This window comes from Ursus maritimus, unplaced genomic scaffold (assembly GCF_017311325.1).
Source record: "Ursus maritimus isolate PB19 unplaced genomic scaffold, ASM1731132v1 scaffold_27, whole genome shotgun sequence".
Lineage (NCBI taxonomy): Eukaryota > Metazoa > Chordata > Mammalia > Carnivora > Ursidae > Ursus > Ursus maritimus.
In genome coordinates this window covers 29,727,919-29,747,690 of record NW_024425230.1, presented here as the reverse complement: position 1 = coordinate 29,747,690, position 19,772 = coordinate 29,727,919, and the positions used below count along the sequence as shown (strand labels likewise).

General features: G+C 47.2%; 1 protein-coding gene across 1 annotated transcript; it reads right to left on the bottom strand.

The window, feature by feature from the left end:
* Positions 1-349: 349 nt before the first annotated feature.
* Positions 350-13,467, bottom strand: UBL7 (ubiquitin like 7). The gene is made up of 11 exons (XM_008708487.2): positions 13,347-13,467; positions 11,578-11,790; positions 10,498-10,617; positions 6,770-6,852; positions 5,890-5,974; positions 5,310-5,367; positions 4,435-4,568; positions 4,124-4,173; positions 3,731-3,898; positions 3,060-3,182; positions 350-599 (listed from the first exon to the last, which is right to left on the bottom strand). Exons 2-11 carry the CDS (start codon positions 11,759-11,761, stop codon positions 462-464), a joined length of 1,143 nt encoding a protein of 380 aa, XP_008706709.1. The 5' UTR covers positions 11,762-11,790; positions 13,347-13,467; the 3' UTR covers positions 350-461.
* Between the last annotated feature and the right edge of the window lie 6,305 nt (positions 13,468-19,772).

Below are 19,772 nucleotides of genomic sequence, written 5' to 3'. Positions count from 1 at the left end.
CCCCTGGCCACTCCCCAGCCTGGGGTCATCTCAGAAGCACACGCCTCCTCTGGCCACAGCGACCATACAGCAGCCACCCTGGACACTGGGTGGCAGCCTTGCTCCAGCCTTGGCCATGTCCTGAGGATGCCACAACACCCCAAAGTACCAAAGGGTCTGGGGCTATCATGGGAAACTTCTCCTGAAAGACAGTATGGGCATCACACAACATCCCATGACATGGGTCTAACATTTTCCACCCAGGGCTCAGAAGCGGGGGCGAGCCACACACCAAGTCCCACATGCCATGCTTGCCCCCCTGCCTCCACCAGCTCAGATCAGCCAGAAGGGCCACGCAACGGACAAGGCGGAAGGTCAACCATCAGATGTATTGGGGAGAGGAGAGATGGGGCACCTGCAGGAGTGCCTCCCATAGGCAGCCAGCTTGGCAGTTTGCTGGGGGGGTGAGAAGGAACAGGAGGTCATGGGGCTCCCCCGGCAAAGATGAGCTCCAGGGCCGCTTGGATGTCGCCACCAGTGGCCTGCAGGGCCCGCAGGCTCAGCTCGTCGTCCTGGATGCCCATGTCCCGCAGCTGCTGCAGCTGAGGCTGCCACTGGCTCTGCAGAAAGACAGGAGCGGGCAGAAGCCGTCAGCTGGGACCCTACGAACCCCCGCTCAGGGGCAGAGCGGAAGGTGGGTTCCCACAGCAAAGTCAGAGGGGCTGGAGGCTTTAGAGAACAAACGAGAAGTTTTCCCAATTAAAAAAAGGAAAATGTCACCATAAAGATCAAAAGAGAAGGCGCAGATTACTCACAGTCTAAATTTCAAAAAATTAAACGACTTTCTTTCTCCCGTTCTATGTATAGACCGACAGATACGTACACACGAAATGGGGGGAAGGCGTACATTTTTAAATTAGTTTTGTTTCTGAGAATGATGCAGAGTGAAAAGTCTCACTCTATCCACTCCCATTCCCACCCCAGAGAACCTATTTTACTTTTTGAGAGAATACAAATATGTATCCTTATATCTACCCTTTTCTGAGACCCTTGTTCTACATTCAGCAACCCCTCCCACTTTTTTCCAACATAATGTATCCCGCTGATCTCTCTATGCCACGAAGTAAAGACTTCTTTATTTATTTCTTTTTAAAGATTTTATTTATTTATTTGAGAGAGAGAGAGAGAAAAAGCACAAGCGGGGGGAGGGGCAGAGGGAGAGGGAGAAGCAGACTCCTCACTGAGCAGAGGAGCCTGATGTGGGGCTCGATCCCAGGACCCCGGGATCATGACCTGAGCCGAAGGCAGACGCTTAACTGACTGAGCCACCCAGGCATCCCTAAGTAAAGACGTTTTAATAACTGTACGATATTCCAACTCATGGACGTCCTAAAACGTACCGTAACCACGCTGTTTCCAACCTTTTGCCGTCACCAACGACGCCGCAGTGACTGCCTCTGTGCAAACGTCACTTTCTACATGCACGTACCTCCATCTCCAGGATGAATTCCAAGAAATGGGGCTCTAAGGAGTCACAGGGCTTTAAGGCCGTCAGTATTTCCTTTCCACAAAGAGTCTGCTCCTGCCCTTTGCCCATTTTTCTATGGAGTTCTTAATTCCAAATTACTAGAATTCTCCATACCAGGAAAGTTTGCCCTTTGCCTGATAATGTGTTACAGACTTTTTCCCAGTGCGTTAGGCTTCAGGACTTTGCCTGTTTTTTGTTTGTTTGGTTGGTTTGGTTTGCTGTGCAGAAATGTTCACTTACAAACTCAAAATGTATTCCTCTTCATGTAATGGCTCCTGGATTTTGACCCTCAGCTACAAAAGAACTCTTCTACTATAAAGGTTTAAAGAAATTAACCCACATTTTCTTTCAGTACTTGCAAAGCTTAATAATACCTGTACCTCATGAAGAAGGAAGTGCACAACTTAGCGAAGACAATGTGCTCACACGTGGGAAGAGAAGGCAGCGGGGATGACATGCAAATTCAAGAGGCGGGCACGCAAGGGTGAGGCGTGGAGGGCTTTTCAAAAACCACACTAACCAACTCGGCCTCAGTTACAGGCCAGGTGGAGCCAGTGAAAGCTCCTGAGCTGGACAGCAGAGTGAGGAGGCATCTAGCTGGGGAAGACAAAGGAACAGAGAAGACAAGCTGTCCCTGGGTCCTGTTCCTGTTCCCCTCACCGTCCACCAGGGCCACGCGGTCTAGAGAAAACCACAGGAGCTTGAACCCTGTCTTTCCCATTGGATGGCTTCATGACCCTGGACAAGTTCCAGAAATGCTACTCACCCCCAGGCTCAGGTGAGGAGCAAAGGAAACAGAGTGCAGCAGACAGCTCATGCACGAAGATATGCAAGCAAACATCGGTCCCTAGGGCCTTCCACTTAGCTGCTAGGGTGACCCTCCCAGGAAGCAGAGCACTGATGGTAGCCTTCCCTGCTTAAAACCTTCCATGGCTCCCTGCTGACTGCAGAACCCAGGCTGGTGTCCTTACCCGAGCAATCCAGGCCTTCATGCTCGGGCTCCCGCTCCCCTTTTCACTGTCTCCATCTAGGATCTTCTCCACAAGGACACTGCCTTCTGGCCTGTAGGCTTGGGTATGTCACATGTACCTCTACAGGTGGCTGCCTCTGCGTGGACACCATCCTCCCATCCAAATACCTCCTTCCCCACCTGGCTAACATCTAACTAATTCTTTGACAATCAGCTCTGCTTGGTACACCTCCATGGCAGGGATGATGATGGCTTGTCTCTGCCCCAGGAGCTGGACCCAGGTCTGGTATATATGCACTCAACACTCGGTCAATGCTCGTGGAATGAATGAATGACTCCTTGACTCAAACTGCCCCAAGTATCCAAGCTACGCAGTCAGTGGAGTCAGGCCACAGTCACAAGCTACAGGAGTGGAAGCCACAGGGACAACAGCCCTTGCTGGAAACAGCCTCTCCTGTCACCCGCCATGCCCCAGCTGTTTCTAAAGTGAAGAAGGCCCTCTGGAGAGCAGAAAGAAGCTGACTATCCAAAGTAGCTAAGAAGTCGCCAGTAACTAGGACACCAGGAGGAGGGAAAACTGACCTGAAGGCTGGGCTGCCCCGAGGCCTGCAGGGCATGCTGTAGGGCTTGGCTGAAGAGATCATTGGTGATGGGCGTCCCTGACTGGACCCCAGAAGACATCGGAGAGGTCCCCGAGGAATGGCCCTAGAGACGAATCAGCAGTCAGTGCCACCCTCAGAGCCACCTCAATCTTCCAGCCCATACCAGCTGTTGTCACAGCACGCCATCGTGGGTCCCTAGGGGACCCAACTACTGCCTCCCAACAGAGACCTACAGGAGATAACCACACAGGGGTAACTAAAAGCTCACTGTGGCCAGGAAAGATTCTATCCTCTTCTGCTCCAGGGAAATGGAATCAAGCCCCTGACCTAGCCTAGGACCCCAGCACTGGCAGAGATGCCCTTGGCAGCTAGAGTGACGATTACCAGGAACACTTAAGCTGGATGGCTGAGCCCCATCAGGGATGAAGAAGGGCACATTGTATGAGGGGAGGTTCTTCTGAGGGCAAGGAATTCTGGACTATACTGAACCCCGGAGGCTGAGCCTTAAGGGCAAGGGGTGGGGGGAGGTCAACCAAGCTGCCCTGAGAACCCCACCATGGCTCCCAAACCAGATGGAGTACCAGGGTCAGTACCGCTAGGGAGCTTCTCCCCGGAGGGCCCGGCCTCCCTCTTCAGGGCCTCCCTCCGTACCTGGGTGCCAGGAGTCGGCGTGTGAGAGCTGCTCTCCGGAGTGCTGGCCAGGGCTAGGGCGGTGGCCAGCTCGCTCTGGGTGATGGGCCGGGGGCCGGCAGCTCCACTGTACCCCAGGGAGGCTGGGCGCGAGCTGGGGGTGCTGCTAGAGGGCGTGGACCTGGAGCTCTGGAGAAGGGAGGCACTCAGGGAGGTGGCACTGTGACAGTCCCAGATGAACCCCGCCCCTGCTACAGGAACCACCTGAGCGGCTGCCAGGCTCAGAAGGGAAGAGTAGGCCAAGACTGGCCACTAAAGGGGTTAAGACCACCTCCTAGCTTGGGTGTGCCAAGTCCCAGGGAGAGGCACATCCCTGGCACCACCTCCTCAGTGGCAAGCAGCCAGGCCACTTACTGGGTGAAAGTCGTCCTCGTCGTCGGAGAGCCCTTCAAACAGGAAGCCACCTGGAGGAGGGAGAACAGATTTGGGGAGGAAGAACAGAAAGGCACAGGCGTAGCTCCAGAATCTCAGCTCAGATACTCTCCAAATTCACATTTTCATCCCTCCCCTTGGAAAATTACAGGACAGATGCACTCCCTGACTCAAACCGAGAGTTCCCAAGGAACGCCCTCTGCCAGCGCTATACATAGCTGCTGAGTAAAGCAAATCCCTGGGCCAGGGCCGGCTCCCCAGGGGGGCTTACGTTACACTGCCCTGGGGCCCACCTGGCATGTCCCGGTACGAGCTGGAGGTCGCGCTCCGTGACGAGGAGTCGGCTCCCGGCAGTGGGGTGCTGCCAGCCACCGAGTGCAGAACCAGGACAATGGCATTGACCAGGGCTGGGTGAGCAGGCACCAACCTGGGACAGAGGTGGGAAGAAACAGAGGGTGACCAGGAAGGACCGAGCACCCTGGGCATGACAGAGGTTCTGGGTGCCCTCCAGACAATCACACTGCCCGTGCCCACCTTTGAATTCCTCAGCACCTCCCATTGCCTGGCTCTGTCCTCCTGTTGCTCTGCCCCCAGCAACAGCTGCAAGGTCTGTGGTCCGAGGGTCCACTGCAGATGTTCACCTGCCCCTCGCAAGGCATGATGGGACATGCACAGTCTAGGAGGCTCAGGGGTCCTTCTCCAGTCTCGACTCCATCTCAACTTTCCTCTGGGAAATCTCTGGGAGGACCCTTCTCTTCCCGGGGTTGGGCCATTTTCTTCACTTGCAGAATAAGGGATATGAACTTTACTGTGTCCCTTCTGGCTCTAAAATTTTAGGGATCAATGCATCTGCTTCTTTCCCCATCCTTAAGTATTTCCAAGACTCCTCCATGTCTACAGAAAGAGAGCTGAACTGAGCCTGGCCCGCAGAGCCACCGCCCTCAGAACGCTGCTTTGTCTCCACATCTCCATGTGTCCTTGCCCTTGAGCTTTGTAGGTCTACCAGTAGCCCCTGCTCTTTCTCACCTCCTGACTGACATACTTCACAGGTGGACTCAGGAATAGATGAGGTTGGGCTCAAAGAGCAGAATCCTGGACGACAATGAGGTTTCTGGGCCGACCATCTGGGGAGGAATAGGGGACCCTTTAATAAGATGGGTGTACTTACGTATCAAGCATGCTGGGATCAGCGAAGACAGAGAAGAGGTCCTTGTCCTGGAGAACACCTGAAGGAGAACAGGGCTCACCTCAGAGACTGGGAATCTAGCCAGATCCAGGAGGGTAAAGAGGCTGTAGGCCTCAGAACAACCGGCTCGAGAGGGACATAGGATCACAAAGCAGCTCCCATGAGAAGACGGTAAACGAAGCACCAAGAAGCACAAGCCAGGTGTTCTCCATCTTGTGCCCCTCTCACTGCCTCCCCCTGCACTTAGGTCACACGCCTCGGACTAACACGCCAGCCTCTCTTCCCCATACGTCTGGGTTCTTCCCTAAGCCACCAATGAGTGCAGGAAGTCTTCCCTGCTGGGGGCTTACTGCTGCCCCCATTTGGCATCCTCACGTCTCATTTCTGACGTTAGGTAGGCCATGATTTCTCGGTGGCACTGACCGCTCTCCGAGGGCTGGATATAGGGAATGCGTCTTGGTGTCCCTCCTCCCCCAACAAGACCGGTGATTCTGGACAAGATGGTAATTGCCTTCCCCTGGTTTCTCCTTCTCCAACAACTCCCATTTCCTCCGGCACTTACCGAGAGCTATAGGGTCACTGCTGAGGCCTGGGGTGGCCACGATGATCTGATCCAGAGACTCTTTATTGCCGAGCATCTTGAAGACCTGCAGGGGAAATGGGGGGGCTGAGCACTCGACTAGCCCAATCCACTCAGCTAACACCCGCACGCTGCTGAAGGGCTCCCTCCCGCTACAAGCTCGCGCACACACCACCACAACGGAACCACAGCCCCAGGAACAGACGAACCTCTTTTTGCTCTAAGATTGTGGCTTACTAGAGGGTAAACAATTAAAAAAAAAAAGCAAGATCAGAGTAAACCTTCCATTTCTATTCTTTTCCCTCATCTACAGTTCTAATGCTTCCAAAATAAAAGCTCTCTTTAGGAGCCCAGGAGCAAACGTTCCTCTAGGTCCCAAAAGCCCTTTTCAATCTCTGTAAAATTATCATTTTGTCTGCATACATATTGGGAAATTTGCAGCTCTATTAATTTGGCTTATCAATTCTCCTACAGAGACACCTCAGCGCATTTTCCCAGTGAGGAAATCCAGGTAAGGAGCAGTGGGCAGGCAATTCAGCGGAAAGTCAAAGAACGAGGCCCAGCAGAAACAGTATGTGGATCCGCTGGCTGCAACTACATTCATGCCATGAGGCCAATATCAGGAGAGGTGGTACCATTACCATTAGAGGGAATCAACAACACCTAGCTGAGAGCGCCTCTTTGGGGGATGATAGGGCCCTACTGAGACCCACAGGCATGACAAAAACTCCCTGAGGAACTCTTGGTAGCCATGGCAACGGGCTGCCGGCTCCCACTCTACACCACTCACCAGCATTCGCACCCTCACCCTCTCCCGCCATCCGGGCAAGAGGCTCGGGAAGGGGCCTCGGCACGCACTCACCGCCTCCCTGTAGGAGGAGCTGCTGTGCAGGGCAGTGTGCAGCACCCGGAACTCCCTCAGGGCAGCCACTTTGTCCACAGGTTCTGGGGACAAGACACTCAGTTACCTACAAGCCGGCCCTGGCCCTGGGCAAAGGCAGAGCAGCATTCCCGCGCGCTCCCTCAGCGCCCCGCTAAGCACACGCGCGCCGGTGCAGAAACACCCACCGAGGCCACAGATGTGAAAACCCGCGCTCTCTTTTAAGCCTCTCCTGTATCTAAAACAAAGAGATTCCAGTTCCGGCAGAGGTCAATCTACCCACATGGAAGAGACGGTTCTGATCGATCCCCCACTGCGGGAATTCTAGACTTCCTACATTTGCAAGGGGGACGGTATAATCCACTCGGTAGACTTTTCTACAGAGATTTAAAATAAGTACCAAAAGCCATCTGAACAACACAGAGCGATGCTGACACAATATGTTAAGGGAGAGAAATAGAACACAGAGTTGTACATATGTTCTCTAGTAAAACTACGTAAAATGTGTCCACGTGCACGTGGTCCCGGGCTGGAAGGGGACAGAGGGAAGAACAGAACTTAGGAAGGGTGGCAGGATCAAGGCTGATTGTTTCCTCTTTGATATCTTCTTTCAGACTTCAGTTATATTATTTTGAATTTTTAAAAAAATGTATTAGAACGACCCAAAAAACCACACTGTGCTCCTAGGGTTCTCTAACAACCTTGTATTACATGCCCCATCGCAAGTGCTTCGCTGAGACTCAAAGCTCCCTTCTGATCTTTGGACACTAGGATTCATTCCATACATGGGAAAGTTCAGCAGCTGTCTTAGTTTACTTGGTTACTTCACTATTTAGGACATCAGTCCATTTCACAGGTGAAGAAATCTGGGTAAAAGGAGGGCGAGGAAGTAGGAAGTCCACACGGGATCACACTTTTAAGTGTGGTTCTCTTCACCTAGGACAGCTAGTTGTGATTATACACACTGTGTACTGCCCAACTCCAGGGGCCCCCATCCCAAAGCAAGGGGAATGGTACCCCGGGGTCTGGGGCAGCAACCATGTCCTTACCTATGCTTCTAATCAGGACAGTGGTGTCTTTCAAAAAATATTCATCTTAAGTGAATTACCCAATTTATTCATTCAACAAACATGTACTAAGCAATTTACTCCAGGCCTGGTTTGGGGAAAGGCACGGGAAGGCAAAAAGATACGACTCCCCTGCCACAACAAGGAACTCTTGGGACAGGGGAAGCAGCGAGACTAGATCAAACCCACAAACACCCCATGATAAAATAGCGTGCTGAGGCGCTCTGCAGAGATGTGGACCTCCGTTAGAGCACTTGGAGCCGGAGGCAGACAGCCCTCGTGCAGAGGGCAGCCTAGGACACAGAGCCGTTTCCCAGGGGAGGCCATCTGAGAGGGTGTTCAAGGCAAAGCAGATGTTTACTAGTGGGAGAAAGTCCTAAGCTTAAGTGAGAACATGTGCAAAGTCATGGGAGCATGAAACAATGAAGTGCTTTGACAGAACAGCAAGTTGGTCTTTGTGGCTGGAGCTCAGGGTACATGTCGCTGCTGGAATAGCAGGCAAAGTGAGATCCTGAAGAGATTTGTAACCTGCCACAGAAACCATCAAAGGGATCCAGGTGGGAAGGAAGGGACTGACAGGTTCTCCTCCTACAGGCGCTAATCTAGGGGGAGATCAAGAAATGTGCTTCCTTTTATAAGAGCACTCAAGGATAAAATATCCAAAATGCCATCATGATACGTTTCTTTTCGGATCTGAGTTTATTCTCAACGCCAATAAAACATGCCTTTGTTTCAAAAAGAAATCTCCAGGCCAAAGGAAGGAGGAAAAGGACTCTTAATAGCTTAAGCCAGCAATCGGCTAAGAGTTATGGTTGTCTCTACAACACCTCTGAGCTAATCGCAGTCTCACTCTTTGGAAGTGGGAGGCAGCCAGCCCAGTGGAAAGAACGTGGGCTCAGGAGCCAGGAAAACCTGATTCACATCCCAGCTCTTGCACTCACTTCCTAAGTAGGTGACCTTGAATAAATACCTTCTTTTTTCTTTTTTAAGATTCTATTTATTTATTTGAGAGAGAGAGAGCACGCTCGTGCACGCATGCAAGCAGAGGGAGGGGCAGAGGGAGAGGGAGAAGCAGGCTCCCCACCGAGCAGGAAGCCCGATGAGGGACTCGGTCCCAGGACCCTGAGATCATGACCTGAGCCGAAGGCAGATGCTTCACCGACTGAGCCACCTAGGTGCCCCAATAAATACCTTCTCTAAAGCTCCTTTTCTTCATCTATAAAATGCTAATGCTGTCATCTGGCCTGCAGGTCTAATGATTAAATGGGATATCAAAGAGAAACAATCTGGCTCGAAGGAGCAACAAATGTTACTTTCCTTCTGGCAGTGCCCTCCAGCCAAAGACCAGAGGGGCACACCTGCAGTGGACCGCGTTGGGTTTACTGCTCTGTACAGAGAGGAGGATGCATACCACGGGAAGTGTGGGCATCTCGACCAGATGATGTTAGAGAAGACGCAGGATCTGGGCTTTGGCTGTGATGTGGGGGGACATTTAAAGAAGCAGGGCTGTGTTCCGGGTTGAATGCTGTCAGGAAGTGGGGGTGATTTTATGATTGGATATCTTAACAATTCTTACCTAGAAGGAAGGAAACCAGAGCAAGGCTGAAGCTGTAACTAGTAAAGAGGGAGCTGTCACTCATGATAGCCAGAGACAGGGATATGGGGTCATTTTTGTGATGCAGGCAATGTTCAGGGTTTTGTCTCTGTTAAGAAACGAGAGGGATCTTATTGTTGTCTTGATCCATTACTTTCTCAGAGTGGGTGGCCTTATAGATGTTGGTGATCTGTGAAACTGTTCATGTTTCAAGGCCTCGCTGAGGGCCAGGCCAACCCCTGAATGTCAGAGGCTGCCTTTCTCTTTCTCACTTCCCATGAGTGGACAAAAGGAGATCCTTTGTCCTTTACGTTTAGAATTGAAAAGAGGAGAAATTTCAAGCTGATAACCAATCACAGCAATCATGAACGTACAAAAACATGTCAAACTGCCAGTTTCACAAAGCTAATCTTTTTATACAGCTTAGCTTTATCCTTGGGGAAGCTTTTAAAACACAGAAAATTTAAATTATGAATTCTAAGCAGCACCTTTTATTAATAAATCAAAAAGGCATTAAAGGTCTTGAAAGTTTACTCCAAGAACTACTTCAATACTGTTATTTTCAAGCTTCAGGAAAATACATTACTAGGCTAGCAGGGGGGGGCCTGACCGAATAAATCACCGCCTAGGGCCACTTGTGGGAAGATTTGCGAAGGAGGACTAACTACATCATTACAGGAGCACAAGGAGTTTCCAGCTTTTTTCTAATGAGAACAACAACAACAAAAAGATACAAAGTTCATTGAGAAATCAACTGTTAATCTAAAGGAGTTTAAACAGACACACACTCCCTACCCCACTAGGAAACAGTGGGTAATAAACTTAAAAAGTGGAGCAACAAACCCCCTTCAGTTAGTGGTGTTGACAGCAAGTAGACCAAAATCTCACTCTGTTATCAAGGGAGACTAATCCAGTAAGTAATACCGATATCCTCCATCACCATCTCAGTAAATCACCTTTTTATTCCACCCAGGCCATGCCTCAAGAACACGCAGACCCTTTCCTTGTAGAGATTACAGGGCTCTCCCTATCGAAGGGTCCTTACTCACCTGGTTTCTGATCAGGCTCGGGCCAGGACTTCCGCAGAACATGGACTGTGGACCCAGGCTGAATGCCGTAGAAGTCAAGGGTCTGGTCATCTTTAAGCTTCCGGCCACAGTATATCAGATCTAAAAAGAGAACGGCCCATGTATATTTTGCTCCTCAAAACAACGTAGATGATTTCTGCCCCTAAGAAACTTATCTTGATTGGACAGGTAGCCAGAGAATGATACTTGCTTTAAAAAGTACACTTATTTAGGGGCGCCTGGGTGGCACAGCGGTTAAGCGTCTGCCTTCGGCTCAGGGCATGATCCCGGCGTTCTGGGATCGAGCCCCACATCAGGCTCCTCCGCTATGAGCCTGCTTCTTCCTCTCTCACTCCCCCTACTTGTGTTCCCTCTCTCGCTGGCTGTCTCTATCTCTGTCGAATGAATAAATAAATAAAATCTTTTAAAAAAAAAAAGTACACTTATTTAATACATAGATTTTAATAAAAATCATTAGCTAGTACAAAGTCAAAAAATACAGAATCTATGCACAGGAAAGCTCTAGAGCTTAACATCCCGGAGACTGCTCGATTTAAATGAATGGGAAAATGCAACAACAAAAAGGGATGAACCAACGGATCCCTCAGCTATTATAAATTACGTTTATAATTTAATTCCTTCTTCCTCCACCTAGGATACCCTTGCCATCCTCCTTTCCTTTTTCATTACCTTTCCTCTAACGAATCAAGCAATCAAAAATCTTTCTAATCATCCCTCAAAACCCATCTTGAATACCACATACTGGGGGCCTCCCCGGACAATGCGCTCCTCCTTCTCTAGTCTACCCCAAATTCTTGCTCTTCCATGTCATAGCTAAGGAACTCTGTGATAAAGTACCTCAGTATAACACACAACTGAAATGGCAACAATGCTTTTATTACATGGTTTGTGTTTCTATTCACCCAACAAGACTCACTTCCCCGGACAGGTAACATGATGAGGCAACAAATCCCAGACTCTTAATTTACCCTTGTAATTCCAGAAGTACCTCCCCAGAAAGAGATCAGAGCAGCAGCCCATTCCCAGTCCACAGAGACTCACCAATCAGCTCAGGGTCTGGAACAGACTCCTGGAGTTTGCCAGCAATGAGCTGCTTCAGAAATGAAATACTGTAGCCCCCCAGTGAGTATTCACCCAGCTCTGACTCTGGCAACTGGAGAATAGACTTTGGGGCAAGTGGCTGGTCAGCCAGCTTCACCGCCAGGTGCCAATCTGAGAGAGACATCCTCTCTCTTTCGCGCTCTCTCTTTCTCCCTGTAAAGGAACAAAGCCTTAGTAGTTAAAGCGCAGACCACCACCCTACACCACCCCCACCCCACCAAGGGGTTGAATAAAAGCTAATTCAGTGTGACACTGTTGGAAAAACACAGGATGCAACATCGGGAGGCCAGAACTAGAATCTGGGGTCCTCTCCTTACTCATCCTATGATAAACAGCACAAAACTTCAGCTCTCTAGGCCTCAGTTCCTTCATCTTTAAAGTGGACATAAAAACACCACCTCACCTAATAGGAATGTTGTGAGGTTCTAATGAGATCATCCAACCCTCTCCCTAATGTATGCTCCTTATTTCCAATTTTCTTCATCAACTCTTCTTGAACTGCGATAGCTTTATAACAAGCTCCCTGCCTCTTGCCTCTCTCCCTATCAAATATCCATGCCGCAAGCCAACTCATCACTTTATTTTTTTCAACTCAGTATAGTTAACATACAGTGTTGTATTCCTTTCAGGTGTACAATTCAGCGATCTGACAATTCTATACATTACTCACTGCTCATCCTGATTAAATGTATTCTTAAGCCCTATCACCTAGTTCACCCATCCCCCCACCCAGCTCCCTTCTGGTAACCATCTGTTTGTTCTCCACAGTTAATCATCGCTTTAAAACACAGACCTTATCAAGTCATTCCTCTGCTTAGAACTCCTCCAATGACTCCAAACCACTTCTATGAATAAGTCTAAACTCCACAGCCTGGCTTATGACAACATTCTTTCTGTTCCCTCTGCTGGCCTTCCTCCCCAAACAGAGCCCTGCCCTACCCTAACCTCCCCAGCATCGAAGTCCAACCCCCAGGAAGCCTTCACTCACACTGCAGGTATTCCTCCTCTCTTAGGTCTCTTAGCAAACTCCAACCAAAATCAACTCAAATACAACATTTTCAGTCCCCTCTCCCTTTCCTCTGAGTTCTCACACTCCCTCAGGGCAAAGCGTTACAAATACCTATTTAATTCTCAACCCTCCACCCCCAACCCATTCTAGGAGGCCCTGGAAAGCAAAGACTAGAATTTTTGCCTTTATTGTCCCAATGCTTCGCAAATGTGCCCAGAAAATGAATCAGGAACTCAGAGGGCGGAGGAATCTCATAGGACAAAGCAAGCCCTCGTTATAATCATTAGTGCTTCCAAAGAGGCCTCTAGCAGGCAAGACTGTAAAAAAATAATAATAATAAATAAAATAAAAAATTTTAAAGGCCATGTGGCTTCGAGGCTGCACAGCAGACCCCAAGGAATCCTCAAGGTACCGATCTACTTTAATAGTGTTCAGGTTTATGAGAATAAATAGGTCTTTTTATATACCATATCACATTTAATCCTCACAATTGTTCCCTGAGGCAGGCATTATTATCATCCACATATTACAAACGAGGGAACCGAAACTCAGAAAGGTGAAGTCACTGGCCCAAGGTTACAGACCGCTAATAGTGGGGCAGGGACACTATCTTTTAGGTGACGACCCCACCGCTCCCACGGAACCAGCTAACTAGTAAACACACGTCCAGCCCGCGCGGCCCGGGGCCCGGCGCCCTCACCCGTCCCGCGGAAGGAACCCGGCCGCAGAGCCGCCGGTGTAAACACANNNCGGTCCACTCGCCGGAAGCCGGAAGCCCTGCGCTGCACTCTGGGAGTTGCAGTTTCTGCTGCAGCCCCGCCCCTTCTGAGGCCCCTGTAGGCTAGTGGAGCTAATGGCAAAGCTTCCGGTTGACGGGAAGGGCGTGGCTTCTAGGCCACTTGAAATTTCCCGCGGGAGGGTATCTCCGCGGCTTTCGCGGGCGACGGGCCTGGTACTTGTCTGCCTTCCAGGGCCCGAGTCGCGGGACGTGGGCCTGGCGCAGCCCGGGAAACGTGCAGAATCCGTCGGCTACGGCAGGCTGTGACGGCGCCGCGGGAGAGAAAGCCCGCCCGCATCCCCTCCCGCTGCGATCTTGGCCCCCCTCACCCCCGAGGCCGCTTTCCCGAGCGATCTCCTCAGACTCGGCCAGCGGTACGTCGCCGTCCTCCCCCTAGAAAATCGCGTGCCCCCGGGTGAAGTCAGCCTCTTCTGTGTGCTTCTCATCGCCAACCTGCCTGTGGAGGCACATGGGGAAGGGAGGGATGACTCCCTCTAAACCGTGGAGGGGTGTTACTAAGTCGAGATCCTGATACCTCAACACGCAGTGGCGAGGTTTATAGAACAGTCATCCACTGAATTTGGGGAGAGGAATTTCCACTGAACTGTCATAGAGAAACTTCTTATTTTAGATGCACGGTTAGAATTGGATTGTTTGCACAGAAGTTAAAATTAGCGCTAAAATGTTGAAGAGGGGCTGCTTCTAATTGGACTCTATTCGAGGATGAAGGACTAAGGAAAGAAAAAAACAGGTAAATATAAGAAGTTAACGAAGTTGATCATAGCAGCTGAAGGCTGATCTGGTGTGCATAACCGTTAAAGTGTAATTCCAGAACATCCCAACGTAGGCCAGGGATTGGGGCAGCCACTAATCAAGATAGCTTGATTGAGGAGAGCAAACCGACTGCATGGTCTGGGAGGGCCAAAGCATTGAGCCCCTCAGAGATTGAAACACACCGATGCATGAAATTGAAACCTTTAAAAAGTTTGCACCCTATGTCAAAGGGCAAACTGAAAAAAAACAAAAAACGATGCATCAACACTAAGAGAAGACAGGAAAAATTCTCTCTGCTTGGTTGGGCAGGACCTGATGTGTGAAAGAATAGTCTTACCTGAGAATTTGAAACCCCAGGTCTATACTTTATGCAAGTTTGTGGTCAGACTTTCCCAGAAACATCCAAAATTGGTCCTAGGGTCTGCATTTTAACATACAGTAACAGTAGTATACTACGACCAATGAGTAGTTGCAGAAACTGAAGCACTATTAAGAGATTAAAGATTCAGTGGCAGGTGAAAATGTGTAGCTGGGTGGCTTTTGTATGAGTTAAGTTGATTTTGCCGAGGTCTGCTATTTAATAGGGGAAAAAAGGCAAATAACATGTCATTTGAGCATCTACAATTAAAATCTTTTAATCTAATGTATTCTTTTACAGAAAGCAACAAAACCCAGATCTATATGAATAAAAAATACAAAACTAAAGATGTGAGAATAAAATCAGATAGGATGCACAAAGTGTCATCTTAAGTATTACCACAAGTTTTGTTAAGTCCACTTTAGAAAGAATTTATGTACAATAAAATGTACAGTTTAAAAAATGGTCCTGGGGCTCTTGGTAAAGCACATTTAAATTATTAAAGACATTAAAGAAGATATCAAGCCTTTAAGAATAAGACATGATGAAAAAGAACAGGCATATTTCAGAAGAACCAAAAAGAACTTTTAGAAATAAGTATTGTCACTGAAATTAGGAATTGCACAAATGTAGGTCCTTGTCAAGAATGTGTATTGTGAATATCCTCCCAGTCGGTGGCTTGCTTTTTTACACTCTTAATGGTGTTTTTAAAGAATTTCTTATAACTCCAATTTATGAAATTTTGTATTGTTGGATAGTGCTTTCTATGTCCCATTTAAGAAATCTGTGCCCTAATTTTTTATTTTTATTTATTTATTTTTAAGATTTTATTTATTTATTCGACAGAGATAGAGACAGCCAGCAAGAGAGGGAACACAGGCAGGGGGAGTGGGAGAGGAAGAAGCAGGCTCCCAGCAGAGGAGCCTGATGTGGGGCTCGATCCCAGAACTCTGGGATCACGCCCTGGGCCGAAGGCATACGCTTAATGATGGAGCCACCCAGGCGCCCCTGCCCTAATTTTTAAAAAAAGATTTTATTTATTTGAGAGAGAGAGAGAGAGAGGAAGAGCACAGAGGGAGAAGCACACTCTCCACTGAGCAGGGAGCCCAATATGGAACTTGATCCTGGGACCCTGAGATCATGACCTGAGCCTAAGGCGGATGCTTAACCGACTGAGTCACCCCGGCGCCCCTCTTTGCCCTAACTTTGAAGATATTTTCCTGTTATCTTCTGTAAGTTTTATCTGTCACATTTAAGTCATGATTAATTTCAAATTAGTTTTTATGTGCAAAGTGATATAAGGAATCAAGGTTTCTATTTTCCACATGAGTATCAATTGATCTAGCACTTTTTTTATCGTGTCCCCACTGAATTTCAGTGGTAGTTTTTCATAGATAAGGTGACTGTTTTGTAGGTGTCAATTTCTGATTATTCTATCTCAGTGGTGTATTTTTCTATCCCCGTGCCTATACCATACAACTTGATTTCTGTAGCTTCAGAATAGGTCTTGATATCGGGTATTTTACGTCCTCCAAATTTGTTTTGTTTTAAGATGGATCTATCACTAATAGATGACAATTGTTAACTTCTTTTATACTTCTAAAAATTATATTGATTTAGATAAATGCATGTATTCAACAAAATTTAGATTATACTGCATATGTTGAGTAAGCTAAATATTTCCCGATATGCTCAAGTGGCCTTTGACGACATGACTTTTCCATTTGTTTTTAAAGATTTATTTATTTTATAGAGGGAGAAAGCGCGAGCAGAGGGAATGACAGAGGGGGACGAGAGAAGCAGACTTCCCCCTGAGTGCAGAGGGGGATACAGGCCTGGACTCCAGGACTCTGAGATCACGACCTGAACCAAAATCAAGTCTGACACTCAACCGACTGAGCCACCCAGGCACCCCCCATTTTTATTTTAAAATAATTTGAAGTTTACAGTCAAGTTGCAAAAATAATACAAAATAACTCCCTTTTAACCTTTACCTGAAGCCCCAGTTGTTAACATTTCACAACATTTACCTTTTCATTCTTTCTCACCGTCTCTAGATACATTATTCTTCTCCCACCCCCATCCCCAAGCCATTTGAAAGCAAGTTGCAGACATGATGCCCCATTACTCTTAAATATTTTAGTGCGTACTTCCTGAAAACGAAAACATTCTCTCCTACATAGCCACAGTACAACCTATCAGAATCAAGAAATTAATATTAATACAGTACTACTATCTATAGTTAATCCACAAATGTAATTCAAATTTCAACTGCCCCCGGTAGATGGAGACTGCTGGGTTTTTTTTAAGATGTGTTTATTTATTTGAGAGAGAGTGTACGCGTGCACACAAGCCAAAAAGTGGGGAAAGGGTAGAGAGGGAGAGGCAGGGGGAAAGAATCTCAAGCAGCTGGGCACGGAGCCAAAGCGGGGCTTGAACCCAGGACTCTGAGATCATGACCTGACCCATAATCAAGAGTTGGACGTTCAACCAACTAAGCCACCCAGCGCCCCCTCACTGCTGTTTTCATGAGTGATGTGGGAAATTTTGACAGTCTGTCCTATTAGTCATCAATCCAAACGGCTTTGGTTTCTTTTAGTAGGGAATGGTATTTAGAAGGCAAGTCTGGATGCTAGGTGTGTTTATTGCCACTGGGATGTAGTTATTTCCAGTCCCTCTCAGTGGATAGACCTAGGAAATAAATGAATGTTTACACACATAAACTCATTCATCTGTATTTCTATTTCATATGTATATGAAATATGTAAATGTAAGTTATATATGTTTTAACACCAATACTTCAAATTCTAATCCAACACCACGCTTTTTTTCTAGTCTTCTCCTCCTGTTTAATTTTACTGCTCATCAAAATGGCTCCCATTTTCCACAGTATATTTAGCTGTATTTTCTCATGTTGAAATTCATAGCACTATCACAGTAGAGCCCCTTCAACTTGAGGCTGAGTCCTTCTAACATACAATCCTGGAAGTTTTTGATGGTTTCCACACTATCTGGCATGACAAAAGTTCCAGGCTCATCTGCCCCAGACACACGAATGAGCTATTCTTTCAAGAAGCTCAAATGGTTTTTAGGGGGAAATTGTATTTCCAGATCACAGTCGGCACTGGAGATGCTCATTGCTGCCAGACTGATCATTATTTCTAAGCCGCTTTGGTGGTCAGAGCTAGAGAGAGCTCTAGACCTATACTAATTTATATCTAGATCTATATTCATAGAGATAAAAAGTTTATACTGCTACTTCAAATTCAAGACCGCAGGGTTTTTTGGTAACCTTTTCTATATTGCATGTTTATTTCCTGTCTTCCACATTGAAAATCCTAGTTCTCAAGAACATAGGGGGTAATCCATAATTACTCATTTACTTTAGCCCACATTACATAAACAACACTCTCTAAAATAGCAATACAATCATCATCGATATAATTATTAAACGTTTAAGGGGCACCTGGCTGGCTCAGTCAGAAGAGCTTGAGACTCTTCATCTCCAGGTCATGAGTTCGATCCCCACATTGAGTGTACAGATTGCTTAAATAAATAAGTAACTTTTAGGGGTGCCTGGGTGGCTCAGTTAAGTGTCTGCCTTCAGCTCAGGTCATGATCCCAGGGTCCTGGGATTGAGCCACACATCGGGCTCCCTGCTGAGCAGGGAACCTGATTCTCCCTCTCCCTCTGCCTGCCACTCGCCCTGTTTGTTCTCTCTCTCTCTCTCTCTCTCTGTCTCTCTGTCAAATAAATAAACAAAATATTTTTAAAAATAACTTGGGGTGCCTGGGTGGCTTGGTTGGGGTCTGCCTTTGGGTCATGATCCTTGGGTCCTGGGATGGAGCCCTGCATTGGGCTCCTTGCTCAGTGGGGAGTCTGCTTCTCCGTCTCCCTCTCTCCCTGCTTGTGTGCGCTCTCTCTCTCATTTGCTCACTCTCTCTCTCTCAAATAAATAAAATCTTTAAAAAAATAAAAATTAAAAAAAATTTTTAAATTAAAGAGAAAGTTTAAAATTTTTTTTGCATATACTTTTCACTCTACCCCTCTATTCTCCACTTCAACAGACATGTTATATATTATCTGAATCTATACCATTAAATACTTTACCTTCTTCCTTTTAGCACTTTTAGTTTCCAAAGAATTCTGTGTTTAGTGCTCACCACTAGTTTTTTACAACTGTAACTCATTCTCTACTAGATTTCCCAGGAAGGTTTACAATATTCCCTGAGCTTTTTCATATCGATAGCCTTTACATGTGAAACTCAGTTTGTTTTTTTTTTAAAGATTTTATTTATTTATTCGACAGAGATAGAGACAGCCAGCGAGAGAGGGAACACAAGCAGGGAGAGTGGGAGAGGAAGAAGCAGGCTCATAGCGGAGGAGCCTGATGTGGGGCTCGATCCCAGAATGCTGGGATCACGCCCTGAGCCGAAGGCAGACGCTTAACCGTTGTGCCACCCAGGTGCCCCGAAACTCAGTTTTCTGAACATAAAATTCTGGGCTCACATTTTCTTTCCTTGAGATAATTCATTTTCTTATAATGAAAACCTAATTTTCTTTCCCTTACAACTTGTTTGCTCTTTTTACTCACTTCTAGTTTAGTCAAATATTTTTCCTTTTCGGGGTGCCTGGGTGGCTCAGTCAGCCTGACACTTGATTTTGGCTCAGGTCGTGATCTCAGGGTCGTGAGATCAGGCCCCAGGTTCAGCTCTGTACTGAGTGTGGAGCTGCTTAAGATTCTCTCTCTCTCCCTTTCCCTCTGCCCCTCCTTCCTTAACACGCACGTGCAGATGCATTCACTCTCTAATAAAAATAAGATAAAATTTTAAAAAATAATAATTCTCTTTTTCTGTAAGGTCCTGTGATTTTACCAGACGATGTCTTGGTGTCGCTTGTTCTAGGTCAGTCTTCTCAGGCATGTGGTAAGATCTTTTAAAATGTAGTATCAATTTTTTTTTTTATTTCAAGATAGCTTTTTTGAATTACAAGTTTTAAAATAGTCCTGTTCTCTTGCTCTGATTTGCTTCTTAAGGAGACTCTTGTTATTCATATGTTGAATCTTTTTTGTCTTTCTTCAATATTTGTTGCTTTTTCTCCAATCTTTTTATATCTTTCTTTTTGATTTTTAAGATGTTCCTCCTTTCCTCCTTATATTTCTCTCACAGTATTATCTGTTGTATTTATTCCTTCTTGCATCCCTTTTGGTTTAGACT

Bases quoted from the DNA above. Each gene is read 5' to 3' on its own strand.
- UBL7 (XM_008708487.2), bottom strand. From the start codon at position 11,761: ATGTCTCTCTCAGATTGGCACCTGGCGGTGAAGCTGGCTGACCAGCCA. The intron at 4,569-5,309 runs GTAAGTACACCC...CCTCTGTCCCAG, and splicing joins GATCCCAGCATGCTTGATAC to GTTGGTGCCTGCTCACCCAG. The intron at 3,183-3,730 runs GTACGGAGGGAG...ATTCGTCTCTAG, and splicing joins CGCCGACTCCTGGCACCCAG to GGCCATTCCTCGGGGACCTC.